The 25,632-nt window shown below is 35.9% G+C and overlaps 4 protein-coding genes, 2 non-coding genes and 1 pseudogene across 9 annotated transcripts; 3 read left to right on the forward strand and 4 right to left on the reverse strand.

The window, feature by feature from the left end:
• Nucleotides 1-15: 15 nt before the first annotated feature.
• PSL4 (calmodulin-binding protein) lies at nt 16-5,914 on the forward strand. Its single transcript, XM_089783417.1, has 15 exons — nt 16-339; nt 468-581; nt 783-878; nt 1,156-1,394; nt 1,766-1,939; nt 2,809-3,136; nt 3,227-3,325; nt 3,422-3,523; nt 3,632-3,689; nt 3,783-3,851; nt 4,558-4,645; nt 4,919-4,980; nt 5,091-5,142; nt 5,221-5,308; nt 5,406-5,914. The coding sequence occupies exons 1-14, from the start codon at nt 222-224 to the stop codon at nt 5,281-5,283; spliced, it is 1,662 nt and encodes a 553-aa protein (XP_089639543.1). The 5' UTR covers nt 16-221; the 3' UTR covers nt 5,284-5,308; nt 5,406-5,914.
• Nucleotides 5,915-7,531: 1,617 nt separating this feature from the next.
• On the forward strand, nt 7,532-9,701 carry LOC110415577 (pyruvate kinase, cytosolic isozyme-like). Its single transcript, XM_021427276.1, has 3 exons — nt 7,532-7,774; nt 8,336-8,797; nt 8,904-9,701. Exons 1-3 carry the CDS (start codon nt 7,532-7,534, stop codon nt 9,699-9,701), a joined length of 1,503 nt encoding a protein of 500 aa, XP_021282951.1.
• Nucleotides 9,702-10,557: 856 nt separating this feature from the next.
• Nucleotides 10,558-12,542, reverse strand: LOC110415413 (E3 ubiquitin-protein ligase SIRP1 pseudogene; annotated as a pseudogene). Its single transcript, XR_016351146.1, has 2 exons — nt 12,430-12,542; nt 10,558-11,793 (listed from the first exon to the last, which is right to left on the reverse strand). The product of XR_016351146.1 is annotated as an E3 ubiquitin-protein ligase SIRP1 pseudogene (transcript).
• Nucleotides 12,543-14,773: 2,231 nt separating this feature from the next.
• LOC149527279 (U2 spliceosomal RNA) lies at nt 14,774-14,969 on the reverse strand. The gene has a single exon (XR_016351184.1). It is a non-coding gene; the product is annotated as a U2 spliceosomal RNA (small nuclear RNA).
• A 1,049-nt stretch (nt 14,970-16,018) lies between these two features.
• LOC110414933 (germin-like protein subfamily 1 member 13) lies at nt 16,019-22,743 on the reverse strand. Of its 2 annotated transcripts, XM_089783261.1 has the most exons (3): nt 22,723-22,743; nt 16,746-16,842; nt 16,019-16,572 (listed from the first exon to the last, which is right to left on the reverse strand). In XM_089783261.1, the coding sequence occupies exons 1-3, from the start codon at nt 22,741-22,743 to the stop codon at nt 16,019-16,021; spliced, it is 672 nt and encodes a 223-aa protein (XP_089639387.1). The 2 variants fall into 2 exon arrangements, with proteins under 2 accessions (XP_089639387.1, XP_021282014.1); XM_021426339.1 differs by lacking the exon at nt 22,723-22,743 and having other exon boundaries at nt 16,746-16,869.
• Nucleotides 17,779-17,971, reverse strand: LOC149527280 (U2 spliceosomal RNA). The gene has a single exon (XR_016351188.1). It is a non-coding gene; the product is annotated as a U2 spliceosomal RNA (small nuclear RNA).
• Nucleotides 22,744-23,182: 439 nt separating the features above from the next.
• Nucleotides 23,183-25,632, forward strand: LOC110415807 (uncharacterized). Of its 2 annotated transcripts, none has more exons than XM_021427538.1 (4): nt 23,183-23,305; nt 23,395-23,471; nt 24,239-24,300; nt 25,169-25,632. In XM_021427538.1, the coding sequence occupies exons 1-4, from the start codon at nt 23,252-23,254 to the stop codon at nt 25,453-25,455; spliced, it is 480 nt and encodes a 159-aa protein (XP_021283213.1). In that variant the 5' UTR covers nt 23,183-23,251; the 3' UTR covers nt 25,456-25,632. The 2 variants fall into 2 exon arrangements, with proteins under 2 accessions (XP_021283213.1, XP_021283214.1); XM_021427539.1 differs by having other exon boundaries at nt 25,175-25,632.

Below are 25,632 nucleotides of genomic sequence, written 5' to 3' on the forward strand. Positions count from 1 at the left end.
CACACATTAATATAGTAAAGTAAACCATTGAAGACAATATCTCGTTTGCCCGTGTGCTACCTGGTTATTTTCTAATTCCTCCGTTGAGAGCCTTGGTTTCATCGCCACTGTTCTGTCTTTGTCTTTCTTCAGATCAACCCAGTCTCAAACTTAAAAACTTTCACGTAAAAACAACTCAAAAATTTTCCATGCATTTTCAACTTTAATCCCATTCTGCGAAAATGAAACTCACCCTTTCTTTTATCTCTCTTTCTTTAACCATCTCGTCCTTAATAATTCCATCCCATGCATCATCTTCTTCGCTTCCTTCCAATTCCTTCCTTGGAATTGCTCCTCAAGGTACACATTTTTTTTTCTTTTCCCTTTAAAGTTTCATTCTTTTTGGGTTAATATATTTGTAAAGGAAACTGGGTTGTTTGTTTGTTGGATGAAATGAAACCCAAAAAAAAAAAACAAAAAAAAAACAGATGAAGATTACTTCAAAGGAGAGATCATAAAGTGCAAGAGTGGATCAAAGACGTTCACAAAAACCCAATTCAATGATGATTTCTGTGACTGTCCAGATGGCACTGATGAGCCAGGTCCGTCTCTCTCCTTTGTTTTTTCTTTTAATTTCTCAATGGTTTGATAGATTTTCTGGGTTTTTATTTATTTGAAGTGATAATGAAACATGCTGGTTGAGGAATTTGGATGTCTTGTTTATGTTAGAGTTTACTTGTTTTTTTTTCCTCTGCTTTTTCTGTTTTTCATCGTTCTTTAATTTCTTAAAATGTTTGGTTCAGGAACATCAGCCTGTCCGCAGGGAAAGTTTTATTGTAGGAATGCTGGGCATTCTCCTTCTTTGCTGTTTTCCTCCAGAGTCAATGATGGCATTTGTGGTATGTTTTGTTTTTAGCAATCTGAAACCTTTGGATCATCTGTTTAATTGTTTTTGCCTTTTGAATCCCCTTAGTTTCTTTGTGTGAGCACAGGAACGTTATCTTTTTATATTTTATTCTGGTATACTCAATATGATTCATATAGCTGAATATCTCCCACTTTTGTTATTTGCCTTTTCTAAATCTTGTTGAAGTAAATTTTCCCTGCCCTGCGGGTGGCCTTTTTGATGTGTAGTTAGTCCTATTGATTATTTTGATATATGAATAAAAAGAGCAGATTGCTGTGATGGGAGTGATGAGTATGATGGTAAAGTAAAATGTCCTAATACATGCTGGGAGGCTGGCAAAGTAGCCCGGGACAAGTTGAAGAAAAAGATTGAAATGTATCACAAGGGTGTTGCCTTGCGGAGACAAGAAAATGAGCAAGCAAAACAAGCAATAGCCAGAGACAGAGAAGAATTGTTGGCACTGAAAAATGAAAGGAAGTTCTTGAAAATCTTGTTAAGCAGCTCGAAGGTATAATTCTGATTTGTTTGTCCTTAAATATTTATGGTTTATGGTCTATATCTCTTTGATGTTCAGCAAATGTAATCATTTTTATCATGATTATTCCAAAAGTGCCCTGGCCTTCTACCTAATGTATATTTTCTAAATTCCCATTGGTAATGCCTTATATGAGTTTAATAGTATTATAGAAGCAGTAAACAATATAAATATAAAAAATGTGCATATGTCTTGGAGAAGATTGCTTCCAGATCATTGTTGCTTCATGAATTAATATATATGCAAAATAGTATAACTTTGCTTAGTGATTGATAATTTATTATGTCCATGCTATATATCTTGTTTATTTAATTTCCAACATATTACATGAAGGGCAAATTCAGAAGTTGGAGCAGAAAGAGCACCTAGAGAAAGAAGAGAAGATGAAAGAAGCTTCAAATGAGAAAGTTGAAAAGGAAAAGAGTGAAACTGAGGAGAAAGTTGACAGCCAAAAAGAACCTTTGAAAACATCAGATGAGGAGAAAATGGGGCTGTCATGGAAATCTCCGTCCAATCAGGTTGGATGTAAATGCAAGTCAAATTGATCCCTTCCTTCTACCTCCTACTGTTATTTTCTTTTTCAATTATATGTTTATATTTTCCCATACCTCATTTCTACTTGTGTTGTCGGCTAATGTTGCTTTTCCTTTCCTTATTCTGTCTCTCTTGGTCTTTCTGTTTTAGAATTCAGCCTATCTGTTCATGTTTTTCTATCTTTTTAGTTTTGCTTGAAAGATTTTCCCTATGCAATTTTGGTTCCTTCTTACTTAAGGGAAAACTGAGAGAAAAAGGAAATGGCAAAATCTTTGCTGAGAAAATGAAACTGATTGCATGATGAAGAACTAAAAACAAGATATTGGCTAAAGTGTAAAACTATGAGGAAAATGTATAGTGTGTTTGTGAGGGATAGCAAAAGCATGGTCCACAACTAGATTGCTTCCTAAGTCCTCTATAGTGACAATCTTTTAGGAGATGTAATAATAGAAGCAAATGGTTTATTGACTCTAGATGAGTTTTTCATAGCACCCCTCCCTCCTCTTTTCGTCTCACACTTTGTTCTATTTGACTGCACTAGTGTCATATTATTTAAACAATGGTAACTGAAGGTTGACATATCCAAACTTTTTCCTAATGGCTCTCTTGAATTTCAATGCGGAATTGTTCACTGTTGATTGAATATTAGATACCATTAACTCTTGGAGGAGTGTCAATATGATCTTGATATTTAAAGCATAAACATTGTAGGTTAACATAGAAAATCTAAAGGTTAAACTTACAGATGGACAAACAGTTGTCTTTTAATGCTATGATCTGCTTGATTTAGTGCTAGGAAAATAATTTGTTTGAGAATATTGTCATTACTGTATATTGAATCTATTGGTTTCAGAATGAGAAAGATGAATTTGAAAGTACTGAAGGATTGTCTAGAGAAGAGCTTGGTCGTCTTGTTGCATCACGCTGGACAGGGAAAAAGACTGGGGACCAAGTTGAGGAGATTGATACAGCTAAAAGGGACTATGTGGGCAACAGGGAGAAAGAAGAGATTGCACATGATGAACATTCTATTAATAATGCTTTACAATTCAATGAAAAGACTCAAAAGCATCATGAGAAAGGCAGAAATGATGCTGGAGATGAAGAGTCTGTAGCAGATGATGCTGGTAGTTCTAGCATCTGCTACAACATTGGCTCAGAAGATCTTGAGAACTCATCAGGTTTTAGCTCTTCTGAAGCAGTTAGGCAAACTATCACTTGCATGGTTATATCTAGTAAACTTTTTCATTTTTGGTTTCTTGATTCTTCAGATATAGCAACTCCAAGCCATCAATCTTGGTTGGTTAAGATCCAAGAAACTGCTCAGAATATACTACAGTCAGTTAACTTTTATCCAACCCCTGTCACTAATTAGGTAAATGAATTTACGGTTGCCTATATTCAATGTTCTATAAAAACTAATAAACACATAATATGCATAATATCTTGCATTTTGGTTTTTCTAGATGCAAATCAGGTTCAGAATGAGTACAATAACCACACTACAAGATTGTATGATATAGAGTCAAGGATTTCAAGTTTGACAGAAAAGTTCAAATATGATTTTGGTAAGTCATAGATATAATTTGGTGACTTTTATATGATACAATTTAAGTTATACAAGAATTGTGTTAGTACTTTTTCTCCACTTGTTGACTTTAGCTTTTAAACTCCAGGTGTAGATAATGAATTCTATTTATTCTATGATCGTTGCTTTGAGTCAAAGCAGGACAAGTAAGAATAAGGCTTACCTTGTGCTTGTGCTAATGCTTGGTATTATTACTCTCTCAATGTTGTTTCGTTGGGAAATGGATTTTTTGGTTTTAGGTATGTGTATAAAGTTTGTCCATTTAAACATGCAATACAAGAGGAAGGCAGGAGTGAAACCCGATTGGGGTATGTGTCTCCTTTTCTATTCATAATTGCTTCCATAACTGCAAATGTTGGGGGTACCATATAGAATTTATTTGTTGTCAGAGTTACCAAATATTTTTGCTGCAAATTAGATTGATCACAAAAAAATGGTTGTAAATAACAAGGCAGAATAGATGAAGATGCAGAAATAATTGCTAGAATATTACTTCCTGTTCTGATTTATGGATAAGATAATTAGTTGCATCATAATATCTCAGAAGCAAAGAAGAAATATAAATATGGACAGGTTAATAGAGATTTTGAAAATCAATCATTCCTTTTGCAGAGTTATTATCAACAATTCTACAGTATGAGGTCAAAATATATTAAGTTTAGATTGCAATTAAGTAGTTTGACAAAAAGCACATCTTTAAATGGATAGATGGGGTCGCACTTCTTTGACCTTTAATCACGAACAAGTAGATGCAAATATGTGGTTACGCAACAACATTCAAATCTAAATGTGTTGAGGGTAGTGGGAAAACATTGAGAAAAGAAAACGATGGAACTGGGAGAAGATGCCTTGTGGGTTCACTTACATCTTCAATATGAATTTCAATCTAAGGCACATCAATCTTTTGGAAAGGCCAAACACTTGAGAATTTTGTAGTTTGGCTGGTTGATGCCTTTTTTCTTCTCAATAAATAGTTCTCTTCTAATAAAATTTAACCTTTCCCCCTTGTTGTAGCAACTGGGAGAAGTTTGGGAGTTCATATAGAATGATGCTGTTCTCAAATGGAGATGGATGCTGGAATGGACCTGATAGAAGTTTAAAGGTAAGATTTATATGTTTTTTTTTAATTAAAGTTTTATATGTTGAAAAATAGTGATATTGTACAGAACTGTAAAAGTTTTCCTCCATTTGCGGTCCATGTTAGCTATATGAATTGTATTTGATTACAGATTAAATTATGGATTGATCCTAAGAAAAGTTGCACCACTTTGAAATATAATCAAATTGGCTGGATTGAGCTAGCTGAAAGGCTTGTCATTGAGAAGCATTCTGTTTAGATGCAAAATTCTGAGCAGTGATCCTTTTGTTTTTACAGGTTAAGTTAAGGTGTGGACTAAAAACTGAATTAACTAGTGTGGATGAACCAAGCCGCTGCGAGTATCTCTCTCTCTCTCTCTTTCTCTCTTTCGTGCACATACACATACAGGCACACATGTGCGGCATGCACTTGAACAATTTTGCCATCTAAGTCTGCTTCGTCTTGGCAGATATGTTGCTCTCATGTATACCCCTGCCCTTTGCCTAGAGGAAAAGCTTAAGGTAATTTTTATTGTAGAAGAAGCTATCATGTATTTTTGCTTTTATTCTGTATCTTCTATCAAATGGTGGATCTGGCAGGAACTTAAACAGAAACTAGAATCAATGAACAGAGAACAACCATGGAGTCATGATGAGCTTTGATTTGCCTACATCTACTTCGATCCTGGTGGGTATTTGGACAGTCTATTCATTCTTTCAATGGTAATTCTTGAAAGATCATACTTGGGGTTGGTTATCTGATTGTCTTCCATGCTTCGTTTCAGAGTGGCCAACTGATATCTTTGTCTATGAGCTAACTTAATGTAAGAGCTGTAGTTTCTCCAAAGAGTGGATCAGAAGCTTGTCTATGAGCTAACTCCATGTGACAGCTATAATTTCTCCCAAAGGGTGGATCAGAAACTCAAAGCAGATTGCAATTTTCAACAGATACACCAATACGTTTCCTGCTTAACTTCCGACAACTGTTGGTTTCATGTAATTTTTTGTTTTTCTTTTGCGGCTGAGAAACAGGATCAAGATTTTTGTCATGCTTAATAGGTTACACGGTGTTAGAATTTCCTAGAAAGACACGTATCATTTGTTTAGAACTCCATAACATTCTCTGCGGGAACAAGATGAGCCAGGCTAATTTTGAAAATACAAGAATTGAGACTTGATATCATGGTCTTGTCTTCGTTTCCTAAGGAATGGTGAATGTAGTACATGAGTGGAGCTATTCAAGCTCTCTTGTTGTCATAACTGCATCATTTTTTTTGGGAAGGGCCAAAAGTTATAACAGACATATGAACAAGTGATTTATAAAGCTTCTGAATGTGAAGAACAAATGGGGGGGCAAAGCATTTATGTTTTTTTATGATTATGCTTCACTTGCACGCACTGAATAAATTCCAGGATGCCAAAACTTTTGTTTATGGGTAGGGATACCCGTTTTTCAGCACTTGGTCTTCTGGTCTGATACCTGACCTTCCACCTTCACCAGAACGTGGCTACATTCTTAGCCATTACAATAATGTTGTTTCTGGATTGAAATATTGGAGTAATGTTTGATTTCCCTCTTGAATGAGAAAATTTTTAGTTCAAAAGATTTTGACGCCTGTTGAGGCGTTCCCCTCCCCAGATGCCATTCAAGAGTAAAAGAAGACACTTGCTATGACATGAAAAGAAGAAAATCCTGGCCAAGAAGCATATACCATCAAGTGATCACAAATATGCTTAGGAATATGTAGCCTATTGAGCTATATGTTCAAACTATTCCAAGTCACTAGTATAATCAAATGCCAGAAATTTTAAGAAAAGTGGGATTTTAAGGAATTATGCTTGACATTATTAGAGTGAACGAAACCCAGCTATATATCATTTTATATTACCCAAAGAATTTTTTTTTTGGAGTGCACAAAGAATGTTGTTATTTGTGCTTTAGTGTATATTCTTAATTCTTGGTTCTGTCTTATTGGAGGCTATAGCTCCTTGAAAACCTTCACTTTCTACTGACTGGGGCAGGTGAAAACCTTCACTTTCTACTGACTGGACAGGTGTTAAATTGGAACATAATATATATATATATATATATATGTATGCATGAGAATATTACAACAGCTAATCATAAATAAGAAAAATTAAACCAAATCTAAGGTCAGAAATCAATGATAAATTTGTTAATTTTCAGACCAATATATAATCAGAAGACCAATAATTTGATATTTTATAATAAAATCAAATAAAAATATTGATTCTATTTCATTCTTTTTTTCTTTTTATAATATTTAAAACACATTGAAATTCATACTCTTTAGGCAATCTACTATTAAATATAAACTTATATAGCCAGCAACATAAATATTGAAACTTAAACATTTACATAAGTTGTCAGTCAAAGTTTGAAATTTTTCAGTGTTAAAATGTTAAAATTACAGTTACTTGCATCCAAGCATTTGATTTATTGGTTAGTGCATTATCCTCCTGCTTAAAAAGTAGGATTCCAATCCCTTCTCCCTTAATTAAAAAAAAATCATAATTACTTATATATAAAGAATATTTATTTGGAAAATAATGAAAACCGGTAATAAAACATTTATTTACTTATGAAATTCATCATAAAAAAAATTGTTAAATGCAGTTATTTATCCCTAATTATTGGAATGTTTTAGGGAAAGAAGACTTCAGTTAGGAAAAGGAAATAAAAATTTAGTACTTTTTTCCTTGACCTCCAAGCAGCCTGACTCTCTTCAGTCCTTTGTTTAGTGAAACACTATAAATATAAAACACAACCTCTCGTCAAAACCATCCACAATTATTAAAACCCTAAATCCCTCCAAAAACTTCCCATTACCACTCCCCCACGAAACCCTAAACCTTGGTTTTTTTTGTGTGGTTTTTTTTTGTCATAGGTATGGAGAACGTGATTCTAACAGGAGTAGAGGGCATGGTGAAGCCAAAGACAAAGATCGTTTGCACCTTAGGGCCAGCTTCGAGGTCGGTTGAGATGATTGAGAAGCTTTTGAAAGCTGGCATGAACGTCGCACGTTTCAACTTCTCGCATGGTTCCCATGCATACCACCAGGAAACCTTGGACAATCTAAGGACTGCCATGAACAACACCTGCATTCCTTGTGCTGTCATGTTGGATACTAAGGTACCCTTCTGTTTGTTTTTTTCTTTAGTGTTCCTTCTCAAGATTCTCATTGTAGCCTGTTTTTGATCTATGGATTGTTACTATGATTAATGTTGTGCAGTTCTTTGGCCAAATGTTTTATTAAAAAGAAGTTGCATGCGGTTCGGTTTGAATGACAGTCTTTTCTTTATGATTGAACTTTATTGAAAAGGGTGTTTTTGTTCATAAATAATATGGAGTATGGATCTCTATTTTTTCTTTCTAAGTTTCAAAACAATGGAAAGAGATTCTGCGAGTTCATGTTCTCTCTACTAGAAGGCAATTAACTTATATTAGATAGAAACTGTCTGTCATGCTTCAAGCTAATCTTTTTATTTAAATAGCTTTCTTCTTTTCAATGAATTTTTATTTTATTTCAGAAAACTATTAATAACTTGCTGCACTGCCTTCTTTTTAATCTTTTGAAGGATAATGTTGTAGTTACTTAATTTGCTTGTGGAATTTTAAAAGTTATAGGGCATAATATGGGGAATTTGTCCAGGCAATGTTTTTTTACTTTTCTTTTTTCTGTAAATATTTTAGGGACCAGAGATTCGAACTGGCTTTTTGAAGGATGGGAAGCCCATACAACTCACTCAGGGTGAAAAGATTACTATTACCACTGACTATAGCGTAAAGGGTGATGAGAATCTGATCTCCATGAGTTACATGAAGTTGGCTGAAGATTTAAAGCCTGGGAGCGTTATTTTGTGTTCCGATGGGACAATTACATTCACTGTCTTGGCTTGTGACAAGGAATTGGGATTGGTCCATTGCCGCTGTGAGAACTCTGCAGTTCTGGGTGAAAGGAAGAATGTCAATCTTCCAGGAGTTGTGGTTGATCTTCCAACCTTAACAGAGAAGGACAAAGAAGATATCCTGCAATGGGGTGTTCCAAACAAGATAGACATAATCGCCTTGTCTTTTGTTCGTAAAGGTTCAGACCTTGTAGAGGTCAGAAAGCTGCTGGGAGAGAATGGAAATAGCATTATTCTCATGTCAAAGGTTTGTCATGTTTTTAACAGACAATGAGACTTTCAGACTACATGCTGACAAACTTAGAACTTAATGTGTTTTTCTCCATTTTAACATTTTTGTTGTGGATTCGCAGGTTGAAAATCAAGAAGGAGTTGCTAATTTTGATGATATTCTAGCAAATTCTGATGCATTTATGGTTGCAAGAGGTGATTTGGGAATGGAGATCCCAATTGAGAAGATATTCCTGGCTCAGAAAATGATGATTATTAAGGCCAATATATTGGGAAAGCCTGTGGTAACTGCAACTCAGATGCTGGAGTCCATGATCAAATCTCCGAGGCCAACTCGGGCTGAAGCTACCGATGTTGCCAATGCAGTTCTCGATGGTACTGACTGTGTGATGCTAAGTGGAGAAACTGCTGCTGGGTCCTACCCTGACCTTGCTGTTCAAACCATGGCCAGAATTTGCATAGAGGCAGAAAACTTTATAAACTATGGAGATCTTTTCAAGAGAATAATGGAAACTGCATCTACGCCTATGAGCCCATTAGAAAGTCTGGCTTCCTCAGCTGTGAGGACCGGCAATTGCATTAAAGCATCTATAATTTTGGTCCTAACCAGAACTGGAACCACAGCTAAGCTGGTGGCCAAGTATAGGCCAAGTATGCCTATTTTGTCTATGATCATCCCAGAGATAACGACAGATTCCCTTGACTGGTCATGCAGTGATGAAGCTCCAGCAAGGCATTGCCTTATTTACAGGGGTCTGATACCTGTTTTGAGCGCTGGCTCTGCAAAAGCTTCTTACAGTGAGTCTATTGAGGAAACAACCAAGTTTGCCCTTCAATATGCAAAGGAAAGAAGACTTTGCAAACCTGGAGACTCAATTGTGGCATTGCACCCTTCAGTGATTAAGATCTTGACAGTTTGATAGAGAGGTTAGATTTTGGCGGCTTCTAACTGTTGATACCTTCTTTCTAGCTTAGTTTTGGTAGCTTCTTTAACAAACAAGTTTGATTGAGTGTTGGAGGACAATTTCACATGAATGTTATGTCATCGCAATTCTTTGTAACGAAATATTTAATCAATTCATCCTTTTCATTTCAATTAATTTTCAAGAGCATATTGATACAATGTATAAATCCTTTTGAGTTTTGGTTGTTCTGAATGCCAATTCTGGGATGTTTAGTGGTGGTCTTATTTGCACGATATGCTGTATGGCTTTCAACTATGTCTCTGGTCCAATTTTCTGGGTCGATGCTAGATATGTCGGGCGTGTGGGTGCGCTTATAGTGGCTGAATTTGATGTAAGGTTGACTGATTGTTGATGTCCTGTTTTATGTAGATTCAGTTATGGTAGGCTGTGAGAGGGTAATTATCTTTTGCATGGGTTACCCCATTATTCTACATGTAACAAGCTGGTTTTTTTTTTTGAAAAATGAAATTTATTGGCGATTAACCAATATACCATTGATAGTCTCGAACTGGAGCTGCCAGAGACTCTCATTAGTATGAATGAAAATCGGTATGGCAAGAAAAGCCAGAACAAAAAGGTTCACCACTGCTTATATAACCCAGCAGCATACCCTCATCAATCAGTAACCTCACAAATAAACTCGATCCTGCCTATGATAAAAAACAACAGCAGAAAACAATGAGGCTATACAACAAAGACATAATTTTTAGAAAACAAACTCAAACAGTGACAGCAATACCCTAAGACCACAAAAAAATAAAATAAGCTGGTTTACCAGCACAGATCAATGGAATATTTGCTTGTCAAAAAATAAAATAAAATCTTTTTTTTTTGTTTTTAGTTTTGGAATAAAACAAATTTACAACAGCAGCAAAGAGACCACCTCAATGCAGCCAAAAATATGCTGCAGAAAGTTTTCAGGCTAGGCCAGAAGCAGTATTAGCTTATGTAGTCCAGTACATTACATAACAGGAATAAGAAAAAGTTTCAATTATCTTCTGTCTGACCTGCACTTGCACTTCCTGGCGTGGCCCCTGATGAGGAAGCTGAAGTAGAACCACTTTGCGATCCTGGTAAGGTGAGCAAACCATCATAAGGCCATGGAATAGGGATCCAATACCTTCTTCCAGTTCCTACCCTGCTACCACTTTGGGTATCATTAGTGTCAACTCTTCCTTCACTATTTCTGCTCACATTTGCTTCAATCTTGGAATGATCCGAAGGCAACTGGTACCTGCATACTGGGCAAGAGCTATGAAGTTCCAGCCACGGAACAATACACCCACCATGGAATTTATGTTTACATGGCATCTCCTTTGCTTCACTTCCAATCTCAATATCTTCCAAGCATATAGAACACTGCATACTGTCCTCTACAGTCACAGTTGGCATTGCTTCAACTGCCTCTTTCTGTGCTGGTGGGGTTCCATAGCGGTTAGGGTCATTCTCTGCCAAATACCGTAACAGCAGATCCCAACCAGGTCCCATCAGGTAATCACCAAAAGAGCTGGCTGCCCTATGAGTTGAGTTTTGTCCTTGGTTAAAACCAAATGAACCTTGAACAATTAAGGCCTCATCGTTGAATGGATCGAATAAGATCATTCTGCCACTCCTCTCTCTACTATTTTCAGGATTCTCTGATTCAGAAGCTGCTACAGTACGCATCTCCTGAAGCATCCGAAAAGCTGAAGCTGAGGTTCTCCTTCTCCTCCTAAGCAAGGATTCAAATTCTCTTCCTAGTTCATCTTCCACTGCATCTTGTGAGTTACTATCATTGATTTGCTCCCTGCCTGTGATACGCAACTGTGCAGAACCTAAACCACCAATCAAACCAAGCAAGATTGGAGCCCAAAGCGACAGAGTGTTCATTGATCCTAAATCAATTCCATTGTCGTCGGAGTATTGTCTCATGCTGGTCATTTCTTCCACAAATCCGGTCTCGCAAAAAGGGCATTTGGTTTCAGGTTCTATCGTTGGATTCACCATTTGAGAGCACATGTAACACCAATATCTACCTACCATCCTATCCCCCATCTTTCTCTACAACCTACTTGAATTTTACAAACAAAAATATAAGTAGACAAAGAAAGAGAATAGGGCTAAGAAATTAAGATAACAGGAAACCAAGTAACCAACTCAGAACAAGGTACTTCCCATGGTGAAGGCTCCACCAAAGAACCCCTTTTATGTTGCTATATTCTCTTCATAATCATCTGCAACAAACTTACCTTGACCTTCTCCTAATGCACCAAATTTCTTTTTCTAATTTTATGAGAAGGGATAAATGGATGCTTTGTTTCTTCTTAGACGTAAAACTAAGAATTATATTTGGCTGCTCCATTATACAATTAAAAAATGGCAATAGTATAGGATTAGAAAGGAACAGAGGAAGCACAAAAGAAAAAGGGCAAACATGTCAAAGGAAACAGTTCAGAATGAAAAAGATTAAAGTTGAATTCTTCAATGCTGAGAATATAATATTTGATCAGCAGTTTATTTCATTCAAAGAAGAATAATGCAACAATCATCAGGGGAAAATTATTTGAAGTATTGTCTGCTTAATATTATTTTCAAACACCAACTTATGCTTTGCAAAGAAAAAACAAGACAAATTAAGAGAAACATTAAGAAATTCAGATATCATTAAAAAACATGGTGAAAAGAGAGGATGTTTCTCTGGTACCTTTTAGATAGAGAATGAGGGAGTTGATGTGAATTATGATTTGGAAAAGATCATGAAATGAGCTCAAGAGGTAAAAGAAAAGGGTAGACAAAAGGAATGGTGTCCTCTCTCTTTTTTATTATCTAAACTTGTCCTGTGGAGGACATTTTTAGTTCAATACTTCCTTCACCAATCATTTTGTAAGCTTCAACTGTATACTATAGTTAATGTCAAAACAGTTTGTATTTAAATATAGAGTTTTTATTTGCTTTTCTTGTAAGGGGTAATGGGGCAATTGGTTGGTAGCATTTCATCTTCCATGAAGGTAGCTCAGCACCTCTAATTTACTTTGGAATGTTGAAATGTGATCTCCTCACAAAATGACAAATGGCATTGGCCACTGCAAAATTTTAAAACCTCTTCTTAAACTCCAATGGTTTGTCCAATGAAAATGTTGAAATTATTTTGATGTTAATGAAGCACATGCATTTCATGTTTGTATTGGGCTATCTTGGGCCTTAACTTTCTTTGAGGTCTGGGCTTAGGATATAGTCTTTATGGATCAACCCAATCCATTACCAGCCCAAACATATATGGGATATTTTAGGTATACTAATGTGGCAAAACTAGGGCTTTTCACCGTATTATAAAATGGGGAAGGGAAGCCAAAACCTGGGCAACTCACTGCTTGATCTTATCTGAGCAGAGAATTCAGGGCTCCCTTCTCTCTGAGCCACCCTGCGCCTTAGAGCGTTGCTGGAGGCTCTGCTTTAGGGCAAAAAGAGAGTGGGTTATAAGCCTTTCTGTTTTCTGCAGTGAAGACTGCCCGCAGTCAGAGCCCTCAATGTCAAAAACTGATCATTGCTTGGGCTGTGATGGCCTTCGCGGGCTAAATCCCAAGTTCAAAGATTTAGTAAATTGTCAACTGTAAACTCAGCAATGTCGGGTCCAGGGTATCAGTTTCACAGGGATAAGAAAATCTTCAGTTTTTATCTTGAGAAAATGTTGGTTTCTGAAAGTAGTTTAGATGGGTCCAACTCTAAGGGCAAGTTTGTTTAGAACTGAGACAACAAGATGTAGGAACTCCTCCTTTCCGTTTGGAGAACATAAAATAATTTAGGATTGTTTACATCGCCACATTCGGTACCTTAGTCATTTGTCATGGGTCATTACCTTCTCCAAAAAGCACGATTGGTGAGGTGCTCACCACACTTCCTTATAAGGAGTTTAGGATTTTCTATTCTTATCCGATGTGGGATAGAGGTACCTTTTGTGACACTTTCTCCCACTCAATTCCGGCAAAGCCTTCGATGCCTTCGGCTACCTCGGTCTGTTAGGGAGCCTGGCGTGCACACCCTGATAAGGAGCCCATGATCTTTCGTTTCTGTCCGATGTGGGATAAAGGCATCCTTTGTGGATATCTCTCCCTTGATTCGGTAAAGTCCTCATTACCGTCAGTCATCTTGCTTATCCCGATCTGTTGAGCCGCTTGGCGTGCACATCCCCTAAGGAACTCAGGACTTTCCGTCCTGTTCGATGTGGGATAGAGACACCTTTTATAACACTCTTTCCCCTTCAATCCCGGTAAAGCCCTTGTCGCCGTCGGCCACTCCGATCCATTGGGGGACTTGTCGTCTTGACGTGAGTTCGGATGAGGTTCGGTTGGAACTGATACTAGGTGTCACGGGATCATTACCCTCTCCCCAAAAAATTACAGTATGTAGTACACCCATTTATAAAAAACCTAAGACTTTATCTTCCTGCCGTCCAAATATTTATTACTGAAATAACCCTTTGATAACATCAACCGTGATCATTATCATTATCCTAAACACTGATAATTTTACCAAATACGCAGATTGTCTTTCATTCCAAAATGGGTTTCACCCTTAATTGCCATGATGGTAATTACCAAAATCCTTTTGTTAGAGGAGAGTATAACAGCATAATTAGCAATTGCTGGTGGAATCATGGTAATGATAGAAAGGGTATTCACTGGCTCAGAGAATGAACTTTCTTTCTCGAAAGCTGATGAAGGAATGGGATTCCGAGATATGGACAAGTTTAGTAAGGTTGGAGACTCCAAGAACACAATTATCGTGGCATATCCAGTCTTGAGATAAGGACAAGTATAGTAAGTTGGACTCTTGTAGAACACAAACTGTGGCAAGAGAAGAAGATGTACTAAAATATCGCTGGTTGACAAAGAGCAGTCCATAAGAAACTCGAAAGAACAGTTTGAAACCAGCAGACAACACAGTTTCTGTGGGACATGTTCTCCTATAAGAAATCTCGTATTGTTTTGACGGGACTTCGACTAATAGAATAAAGCAACAGGCAACTCTAATCATTCAAACTGTCTTGGGTGGGGTGCGCCCAGCCTTAGCTGTAGTGCAACGCTTAGGCGACGCTCGAGAACCCCAGTAGCAAGCTACTGCAGTGGGCTCTCCCCTTTAAAAAATTAATTTAATATCGTGTGGACCGATGGCCCACGTATCAGATATTAAACTGATAAGAACAGATACTACACTTGATCTTAGCCAAAAGGCCGAGAAAGGTATGCTTTGATCGGTCCAAGCCCAGTTGTTTTATAGGCAATCTCCTGTCCCTTCTTGTCTTTGCTGGCCAGTGTGGGAGGATCTCATGAAATTGTGCGCAGCAAACGTTAAAAACATAAAAACCCTCTTTGACCGAACTCTATTCTGCATGAAATCTCCCTTTCAATCTCAATTTCATTTGAGTTTGAGCATGTTCATTTTGTCTTGAAATCTACCTTTAAGACCATAGTTGCTAGTCAAGAAATAATTGGAATGTAGAAAACTATGTCCTTGTAACATATTCATATACAAACTAATATCAGAATTAAATAGCAGAAGTTTGAGTTCCACAGACCCATGAGGAAAAAGCATGTTAGCCATCACAACTTAGACATGTAAGCAGTAAGTGATTCATTTAGTATTTGGATTATATTTGCTCATTTCTACTATGATGATCTTATCTACATAAATATCTTATTTCATTGTCAAAGAAAACATAAGTTAAGACCCAACAACAAGGGAAGAACGCTTTTTCTTGTGGGGAGAAAACCAAGCTTTGGTTTTGTAAGCCTTGTTCCCAGTACATGTTGCTGCTTTGTTAATCAATTTGTTCATTGTTACAACAAATATATTATTTTTTTCACTATACTCTCTTCATATCTTAATTAGTATTAGAACTTTCTTAATTTATTAATCTTAAAAGAATCACAGAAAAATCATTTTAAAAAATTTTTTATGTTGTCATTGGTAATTAATTTACACGTACTCATTCAAATATTCATACATATAAAAAGTAAAGTATTTTCAAACTTGACAGTATAAAAAAAAGTTGCATAGCACCCTGGTCATTAACAAACAAAGTTATACCTCGACATTGGTCCAAGTTTGAAAACAAACTGCAAACTTACAAACAAAATTAAAATCAACATACGAGCCTTACAAGAGAAGATGTACCTAAAGAACCTCTTCATCACACTTCCAACAAGAACTAGTTTGCAACAATGAGAAAACCTGTCAAACATTCTTTAACATAAGCTACTACTTCAAGACTTCAAGTCTGTTGAAACAATCCTTTAATTCTTATTCCACCAGAAACGTGACTGAAGATACGTAACCACATTTTCATCCAGTTGGAAAGCCTTAGTAAGAACATCAGGATTAATGGATGATTTGGATCCGAACACTGCATTTGCAATGGTAATTACTCCAGGATTCTGGCCGCTAAGACCAGCAAAGGCAATTGCATTTGTTTTCCCTATGTTGAACTGGAAGTGAATTAGACCAACTGGGAAAACGAAAACGTCTCCAGGGTATAGGACTTTAGTGATGAGATGATTATTCGGATTAGATGTAACAAACCCAACATAGAGAATGCCTTCCACGACTACTAGAATCTCGCTAGCCCGAGGGTGAGTGTGAGGAGGGTTTAAGCCACCGTAAGGTGCATAGTCAATTCGAGCCAGAGATATACCAAGAGTGTTAAGTCCTGGTATTTGTTCTTCATTGACTAGAGTGACTTTTGATCCTAGTTGGTTTGATGTGTTTCCTGGCATGTTGAGTCCTGAATAGAAGAAGTCTTCTGCTTTGACGTGCTTTGGATCCTTGCAGAACTTGCCATTAACAAACACTGCATTAAAACGATAGAAATGTGAGTTGATGTACATCATGCATTGCAAATGATAGAGATTCTAATTAGAGAGTATAACTGTTCACAAATTCTGGCTCTTTGCAGAATGTCTTTAATTTAGAGTTTTAGACATTAATTTAAATACTTTGAACAAAAATAAAGGCAGAACATACCACCATTTTGGGTGTCCTTGAGGGCTACACAAAAGTCCTGAAGAGGGCTAGGATCAGAGGCAGTGGCAAATGAGAAAGCCAGAACCAATAGGGAAATTGGTCCAAGGATTTTAAAACCTTCCATTGCAAACAAGGCAGATTTCTAGCTCCAAAACTTCCGAGTTCTAATGCTCGGTGAGAGGTGAGAAATCTTGATTGAACAACTTTGCCCATTTATAGTTGGAGTCATTAAACTAGTCTTAGCTTGTTCTTTCTTTATTAAATTTTCTTCCCAAGAAGCAGATGTAACACTTACCAAGTCTAAAGTGATCTTTTTCCTGCTATTTTCTGGATTTACCTCGTGGAGTTCCCTCTTCCAATGCTTCACTTCATTGACTTCAGCACAGTTCTGAAGTTGCAGTGGGACGCCGGCGCTGCAGGCATTCAACTTACAAATGAAATTAAGTTGACAATGGTTAATGTTGACATCTTCCAGACTTCTATATACGTTTTTATTGGAGTAGTTAACATAGGAAGCTTCCCTATTTAACACATGGCATTTAAATCAACTAGCAATTAGATTGGCATATTTAAAAAAAAAAATGAAAATCGAAAAGGGACTGTTGATGAGTCTTTCATACCTCCTATTGGAATTCAATTCTTCAATTCAAGCTTAATTAGATACTCACTTTAACGTGGTGCTTTCTTGATGAAAACATTTAATCTCTCAAATTGTTTGAAACAGGTCAATAACACATAACTGATTGGAATTTGGAACTGTGACAATTCAAATGAATGGTGCGATTAAGGAGTACTGAAATAAAAAAAGTCTAAAGTCTAATGTAGATTCCGCAACTTGCGGCTGATCATAATCCTAGATTCATACTAAAATTTTAACTCCACCAATTCAATAGCCACCGGCAGAGGAAGCTAGACTCGCACAGAGCCATCTCGAACAACAGATTCAAGTAGATTTTGGTCCCAACATTAGTTCATTTTCGTTTACAAAACACAGACCTATCAATTGAGTTTAGAACTTTGAGACTGTGATTAGGTGAGGTGCGCCAGGCCCGAGCTCAGTGCAACGCTTGGGCGACGCTCGAGAGCCCCAGTAGCAAGCTACTGTAGCGAGCTCTCCCCTCAAAAATTAATTTAATATCATGTGGACCGATGGCCCACGTATCAGATATTAAACTGATAAGAACAGATACTACACTTGATCTTAGCCAAAAGGCCGAGAAAGGTATGCTCTAACAAGTCCAAGCCCGCATCTTTTAAAGGCAGCTTCTCACCCCTGGCACGTCACGTTTGGTAATGTGGGATTGTGCTCGAATGAACCTGAATAGGCTACTTCTGAGGCCATAGTGACCTGTTACGATCAAAGCACAGCCAAAGAAATGTAGAAAATTGTGGATTAGGTGCCAGGGTTGCATCTGTGGTTACTGTCTTTGGGCGATTGCAAAGTTTGAGCGTTTTCTTTGGCATGGAAACTCCCTTGTCAATTATGAGCGCAGTCAAGAAATGATGAGGATATAGAAGAACTGTCTTTGGTGCATATTGATAGTTGGTGCAAATTCCCTTTTTAAGTAGGTGGAAGAAACAGGTGAACTATAACTACTTAGAACCTTGAACATATTCTTTTCTTAATCATTGTTATAATTGGCTCAACATGGTTGCCTTGTATTGAACAACAATGAAGAAATAGAATGCAGGTTTAGGAGAATTCTATAGTGTTTGCATTGGAAAAACAAGGTTTGCTCATTGCCCGGTATAAAGAGCAGCTAAACATCTTTGACTTAATTGCTTTGCTAAAGACTATTAGTGGCAGAATGGCAATGCAGGAATCACACCAAGTTCATCAAAACTGTTCACAATAACTTCAAGTGCATCAAGAAAACAGCTGGGAACTTGGTATACACAGGCATTGTGTTTAGAAACCACTTTTCTTTATTAAGGTAGTTGATAGTATTACCTCAAAGAAAAAGATATTTGATAGAATTGAACTTAAAGAAATTAAGTAATTATATATATATATTATATATATTTATATGTGTCAGTCGATTTGGACGCACTTAACGAATATGCAAATTATAGTTGGGGGAGGGGGCGGGGGGAGAGAGGGGTGGTATTAACGAGATGCCAATCCACGAGTTAAATATCTGTATGTATTTTTGCAGCATTTCCCATATAACAGCTCACTTCTTAGCTTTGTCTTACTAAGCAATTTGTGAATTTATTTAGTTCTGGCATATAGGATTGGAACTTTCTTAACAATTTTACTAATTGAAAGAAGCACAAGTAAGGGTTCATTGGAACTTGGGATAGCCAGTTTTATGTTATTAGTCTAGATATTTTACAAATTTGATACCATGAACTGTGATTATGCTTAAACTCTTCCTAGTTTTATCACTTTGTTGAGGGTTGTGAAATCTTGAGTAAGAGCATGCTAATTTACAGGTTGGAGTCATTGAATTTCATTTATATTTTGGCCTCAAAAACCAGAAGGTAGACCAAGTCTACAATCATTTCCTTTTTCTTTCATGTTTTTGGGTGAATCATTCTTTGATTAGCAATCCTCTGATCATTGAATTCCCTCTCTCCCTATGCTTATTGCTTGTATCAGTAGGTTTTGAAATCAAACTAGTAATTTTTCACATATTATTGAATATTTCCTTTCTTTCTTAAGTGTGATTATGAATTTAAAATGAGCCACTTCATTGTCATTAGCGTAATTCTAAAGCTGCTGTGGGCAACCGGCTGCAATTGTAATCAAACTTGTGCCGCTTTACTACAATTAAATGTAGTAACATGCCAGCAATGCTTCTTCAATTCTATAGGGCATTCAACTAGGCATCACAGCTTGGAAATTATATGGCTTTCATGGGCTATTTGATCTGATAATATTGAAATCTGTCAATATACACATGAATAAGACAGTGCAAAATTCTATTTAATCTTTTACCACATGGATTCTTATCCGATCGCATGGCATGCATATAAAAAATCTTCTTTGTTTCTTCTTTCTGCAGCCAGGTTGAATGGTAGTCACAAGAAGTTGAAACTGTAACTGGTTTTTTCACTTAATGAAACTAGTCAAATCTCTAAAACAGTTAAAACTCTGGAGGGTATCCAGTGATGGGTCTGTTTCACCTACTAGTCCAATTTAAGCTAATTAATGCCTTAAGTCCTTTTGAATTTCACCTTCCCCATATGAAAAACCATCTAATATCAGGAATTGTAGCAACGTTCCACAGGCAGGCAAACTTCAGCTTGAACTCAAAATAAAAAATAGTAAAACTGTGTCCTGATGTAGCAAAACTGCAAAGATTTGAATATTACCTTAGTTGACAGAAGCTAACTTGAAAGTGTTCTTGGACATTCAAAGAACCGGCAGCCGGCCTACAGCAAATTATCACCAGTTTTTTTTTTCTTTTGGGGGAAGTATTATCACCAGTACTCTATAGATAGAAAATTATGGATATCTCTGGTTCCCATGCATAACCAATTAACCATCTTTATTTTTTAGCTGGCCCAATCGATGGGTAGGCCCTGCACTCAATCATACCTCTCTTTTATGTTTTTTTAGATGAAAACATAAAGGACAAGGAGATCCCAATTCAATCACAAACTTGTACATTAACTACTGTTAAATTAGAGGATCAAAAGTCAAGAATGAAGACCCACATTTTCAGTTTTCACCAAACTTGCCCCCTGAGTTGAACTTGTTATTTCCCCAAGAATATTTTATTAGGAGCCCCGAGTCACCGCCTATAAATAAACCTCCTTCCTGGCAGCTTCCTCGAAACCCCCATGATCTCATTCCTGGCATCCTCCTCTCTCTCTCTCTCTCTCTCTCTCTCTCTCTTTTCTTTTCCTTTTTCTTTTTTATCAGAGTCTTAAGCCGATGATTTAGACGCTAGAATCTTTCAACTTTCGTTTATACATATGGTGAGATATATGCTACAGTGTCAGTTTCACTCTCTCATCCTTTTTTTGTTTTCAATTTCATTCATTTATCAATACCCAAAAAAGGTTTTACGAAGATGTCAGCTTCACTCTCTCTTCCTTTTTTTTTTTTTAATTTCATTCATTTATCAATAAGTAAAAAGAAAAAGGAGAAAGGTTTTACAAATTGAAGGTTGAAGCTTAAGTGTTTCAACTTTCAAGTGATAAGGCAAAGCTTTTTCTTCCACTTCTTTTGCCACTAATATATCGGGTTGTTGCTTCTTACCGGAGGCTGTCTCCGTTTGAATATGTGGGCAATATTGATCAGTCCTGTAAGCCCCATCATGGTCCTTAAGGTAGGACCGATGGCAGGGCTTGGACCATAAAATGAAACTTATGTGCTGAAGCAAATTTGTGTTATGTGCTGAAGCATAAAATGAAACTTATATTTTACGCTTATTTAAGTCTTGAATTCAAAACCCTGATTTTTCATTAACTGTAATTCATAATTATTTCTGGGATATGATATATCTTCTATTGATCTTGAGACTATACAATATCTATATATAGTTTATCTTTTTTAGATTATATTCAAAGGAAAAAAAGTTATTCTTAGATCAAATTTAATTCTGAAATGAATGAATTTTTCCCCCATGATATGAGAAATGGCCGATAAGTTTGCAAAGGGCGTAGGCGTGAAGTTCTCTAATTTATGATTCCCTGGTTTCTGAAAATTCTGGCCTTGCTGCTGGGCCTAAATCTTTTGACTAATCCTGAAACTTAAGTGAAGCCCTTTCTCTTTTCAAATGGAAGTGTTGAAGTCAACTAAAATATCACTATCGATGAACCATTGTGCGTTGATCACTTTCATAGGGTTATTTTCAATCGGCATTAATCTCGATGGTGTCGTTGTTATCATTGTCAACCATCGCTCGATTTGTGTGAGGGTTCGTGCGATGATGTATGTTGTCTTTTGTTTTTCTTTAACGAAGCTTATGTTTAACTTAAGCTATTTTCCATCTGATCCCATCATCACTTCATCATTGATACATGTTGCTTATGATGAAGACAAAACTTTCGCTCTCCAGACCCTGCCATGTCAATGTCCATGATGTTCGTCGGCAATCGTAAGATTTGTACAGACTTGAAGCGAGTGATCGAGCGATGATAGGCCGTTCGTGATAAAGTCAAGCTTTCAGCCTCAATCCAACTGCTAACCATAATCTCTTTGTTGGCAGTCACTCAATTTGTAGGAACTTACAGCTAGTGATCGCACGATATATGGACCTTTACTTCGATTTTCATAGAATTTATGCAAGGCTTCAACGATTCACACGATGGATTGACAGCATTGATTAATGTGTCCTAGAATCTTCAATCTGTTGGTTAATTTATCCTATTGCATTTTCCTTCCTGCCAATAAAAAAAAGGTAAAACCAAAAAAAGAAAAAGAAGCAAGTTGCTAAGCATAAATCCACATCATTGATTCATTTCTTAATCTATAAATTCTTCCTTGCTGACCTCCCCCCAAAAGAAGAAGAAGAAGAAGAAGAAGAACACATGATTAACCTTTTCCTTCTTTTGTAAATTATTGCAGAAGATTAAGGGAGAAAAAGAAGAAAAAATGGATTTGAACAGACTATATATGAGCCCTTAGAAGAAGAGCAACAATATAATTAGCCAAATTCGAATTTTCATAATTCACCAAATAAGAATTTAATTGATTTTAAACCATGTTGAAATTGTTTTATAGTGAGGGCAATTACAAAGATCATGAATTCTTTGGTTTTGCAGCCCTTTTCACTACAGACAAAACATGAATGAGTTAAGCTATATACTAATAATGGAGTTTTTTTTCCTCTAATGTTTTAAAGAAATTGATTTGGTTTATTCTTATAAAAGGAGACAACGAGAATCTAAACTTTGTCCAATTAGTTAGCATATATATATATATTTCACAAAAATTATTATTCAAAATATTATGTGAAGTAAATTTTAATGTGACATTAGAATCTAATGATAATATGCTGTTATTGTAGTGCACTGAAAACGAAAAAAAATATACTAATAGCATTCAGAATTTGGCCATGTCCTTTATTTTTAATTTGCAAAGTAATTTAACCTCCTTATAAGCTTAGTTCGGCTTAATTTACGTTTCTTTATAAAAATATGGTAAAAGGGTTTTGTGACCTCTAAACTTCTATGGCTCTACCTTTATTGCACCAATTAAGTGACATTTGAAAAATTATTCTTGCCTTTGATACATGAAAAGGTGTAGATGGTCATGTAGTTGAACATTTCCAATTGAACTTGAAATAATGTTTATTGGGTATTTATATAAATTATATTTAATACTTTTTTTACTAGCAGTACTTTCCAAATAAATATACTGTGTTTAACTTAGAAAAGGTAAAAATATCAATGTTGAAAAAAATAAATTGTGAGATAATAACCTAATGCCATGATACCAAGGAATTGATAATGACCCGAGCCTAGGTTACTTTTCAAAGCAAATGAGCTAACGGCATCATTACTTTCCGCCTATAAAAAATAGAGCACATCGTTTTAATTGGAAAGCTTCTATGACGAGAGGGATTGCAAAGATTCATGCAAAGTCAGGGCACGTCAAGCAGAGGGTACTTGAAAAATCCCATTTACTTTATAAAATTTGTTCAACTGTTGAATTCTTGTAAACTTCTCACATCTTCGTTTATTCTTTCCCCAGAAAAGAGCAGATATGAAAACGCTGCAATCAGAGATGGAAATAATAAGCGAGGAGCAAAGAGGCAAGGCAGGGAAAAGGTTAGTCCAAGGGAAACTGCAAAAAGACAACAACCAATGTTTACTTTGGTTCATTGATTTATTATTATTATTATTATTCTTTTGGATGATACCAAAGCCTGTGGAGCTCTGGCCTCCTGGTCGGATAGGTCTGGGTTTTTGGTGTTTTCAACAGTTCAAAACCCGACCAGGTTAAGTTCAGTTAAAACTTTAAACAAAGATTAAACCGAAATCACCGGACTTGTCTCCCTGGAGAACTTTAATCGATCCCCGCCGGCCAAGTTGGAATCAGGAATGGATGGCGATCTTTGCCGCCAAATTCCACACTATGAACAGCAGAGCCAGGGGAATGTTCGTCGCGTCCTTACTCCCATCCCAAGCCATATAATTTTATTTTTTCTTTCTCTTTTAATGCGATATAATACATTTTTTTATAAAATATAAAGCAGACATTGTCTTCAAAAGAAACAATTAAGGAAGGAGTGAGATCTCTTTTTTCATTTTTGTGTTAACCCTGTTTCCCTACATTTGAGTTGATATTACATCACTTCCTTGTGAGTTGTGATTACGTATCACCTTGGAAATCTCAATTTAACTAAATTTATGGAAAAAAATTATTAATTTCCAATGTGGGTCCTACTTAATTAATTTTTATAATAAATCACAAGAGGTTAAATGCCCAAACTATCTTCTTATTATAATTATTTTTCTCAAATCAATTGAAGAAAATAAAAGACATGTGCTTTTCTCCATTGATTTGCAATTCTATAACTCCAAACTGCTTTCAGGTCATATGGGAATCAAGGCAGGACGAGCTTTCCATTTTCGAGCAGGGAAACCAGCAGTCTAGGTAAGATTAATTTCTTTGTCCAACATCCTAAAAAATTACTGATATTTTCTATAAGGATTACTTGTTTCTATATATACTCCACAATCATCCTTAATTTAATAAATATCTCTTTAGTTTTTAATTAATTGTAAAAGAGGACTTTGTTAAGTAGGAACAAACAGCAGGTCACATCCGTGAGGGGTCAAATAGCGTGGTCTTGGGGCCCAAAATAATCTTGATGTCTTTTGTCTTTTCTCAAAGAATGACCACTAAACTTCGAGTTTTGTTGATACTTTATTTATAGTTAAATATTAATATTTATATTTGTGGTAACTAAACTGCCTTCTAAACATGGTCAATGGAGGATGTGTATCTCAAAAGAATTTTCTTATTCTTTTTTAAGTTAAAGTTTATTTTGAGTAAAATATATTTACTATTAATTTTTAATTATAATTTCATACAAATTTATTAATTTTTAAACTCTAAAAAAATATTTTTCATTAAACACATAAATCCAACTATTAGTTAATTATTAATATTTTTGTAAAAAAGTAATTAATCATTAATATTTTCATTTGTTTGATAATGTGATAATATTAAAAAAATAATTTTTTTATTAATTTAAAAAATATAATTGTATACATTTAAAAAATTTATTTTAAGAGAGTATCATATCTGATGAGTGTCATTTTAAAAATTAATAACATTACATAAAATTATAATTAAAAGTTAAAAAAGTGAGAATATTTTACTTTTTTTATTTTAGTAATAGAAAACTCAATAAAGTAATTATTTAGTTTTAATTATTCCTTTAGTCAAAATTCTTTACTGAAGCAAATATGTTTTCTGTCTCACTCAAATTTTTAATTGTTGGCCGTTTGCAAACAAGTTAAAGGGGAGAACCCCAGAGTTGCTCGAAAGAAGCTGCGCCTCCAATCCAGGCTCCTGCAGGTTGAGGTGATGGAAGCCGAATTTCCCAAGTTGAAAGTGCAGATGAGGAACTTGGCTGAGTCACTAATGGCAGCAAGAGAAGCAGCTGATCTGACCCAGTCAGAATTCGCACTGCTCATCAGGAGAAGAAATGGGCTGATGGATAACCTGATAAGGAGAAAGAATAAGTTTTTGAAAATGAAGGGAATTGAAACTTTGCTGATGCTTAAGCTCGGTTTCCTTTGAATGGGAGAATAAGTGAATTGACCTTATATTAGAACCAAAAATTAGAATGTACTTCAGCTTAATGTATGGTTAATAAATGCCTAAGCACTAGAGACTTTGACTTGGGTTTTATGAAGTTTATGTTTGCTTTTGTTTCTGTAATAAAATAATTAAAAGCGCAATTTTTAAACTCTTGTC

Source organism: Theobroma umbraticum, unplaced genomic scaffold (assembly GCF_002168275.2).
Source record: "Theobroma umbraticum cultivar Fairchild unplaced genomic scaffold, ASM216827v3 scaffold_147.0, whole genome shotgun sequence".
NCBI classification, from domain to species: Eukaryota; Viridiplantae; Streptophyta; class Magnoliopsida; order Malvales; family Malvaceae; genus Theobroma; species Theobroma umbraticum.

Excerpts from the sequence above, each read along its gene's own strand:
- PSL4 (XM_089783417.1), top strand. The coding sequence starts at position 222 with ATGAAACTCACCCTTTCTTTTATCTCTCTTTCTTTAACCATCTCGTCC. Across the intron at positions 340-467 it reads CCTTGGAATTGCTCCTCAAG|ATGAAGATTACTTCAAAGGA; the intron begins GTACACATTTTT and ends AAAAAAAAACAG. Across the intron at positions 4,646-4,918 it reads GACCTGATAGAAGTTTAAAG|GTTAAGTTAAGGTGTGGACT; the intron begins GTAAGATTTATA and ends TTGTTTTTACAG.
- LOC110415577 (XM_021427276.1), top strand. The coding sequence starts at position 7,532 with ATGGAGAACGTGATTCTAACAGGAGTAGAGGGCATGGTGAAGCCAAAG. Across the intron at positions 7,775-8,335 it reads CTGTCATGTTGGATACTAAG|GGACCAGAGATTCGAACTGG; the intron begins GTACCCTTCTGT and ends TAAATATTTTAG. Across the intron at positions 8,798-8,903 it reads GCATTATTCTCATGTCAAAG|GTTGAAAATCAAGAAGGAGT; the intron begins GTTTGTCATGTT and ends GTGGATTCGCAG.
- LOC110414933 (XM_021426339.1), bottom strand. The coding sequence starts at position 16,869 with ATGGAAGGTTTTAAAATCCTTGGACCAATTTCCCTATTGGTTCTGGCT. Across the intron at positions 16,573-16,745 it reads CAAGGACACCCAAAATGGTG|TGTTTGTTAATGGCAAGTTC; the intron begins GTATGTTCTGCC and ends GTTTTAATGCAG.
- LOC110415807 (XM_021427538.1), top strand. The coding sequence starts at position 23,252 with ATGACGAGAGGGATTGCAAAGATTCATGCAAAGTCAGGGCACGTCAAG. Across the intron at positions 23,472-24,238 it reads AGAGGCAAGGCAGGGAAAAG|GTCATATGGGAATCAAGGCA; the intron begins GTTAGTCCAAGG and ends AACTGCTTTCAG. Across the intron at positions 24,301-25,168 it reads CAGGGAAACCAGCAGTCTAG|TTAAAGGGGAGAACCCCAGA; the intron begins GTAAGATTAATT and ends TTTGCAAACAAG.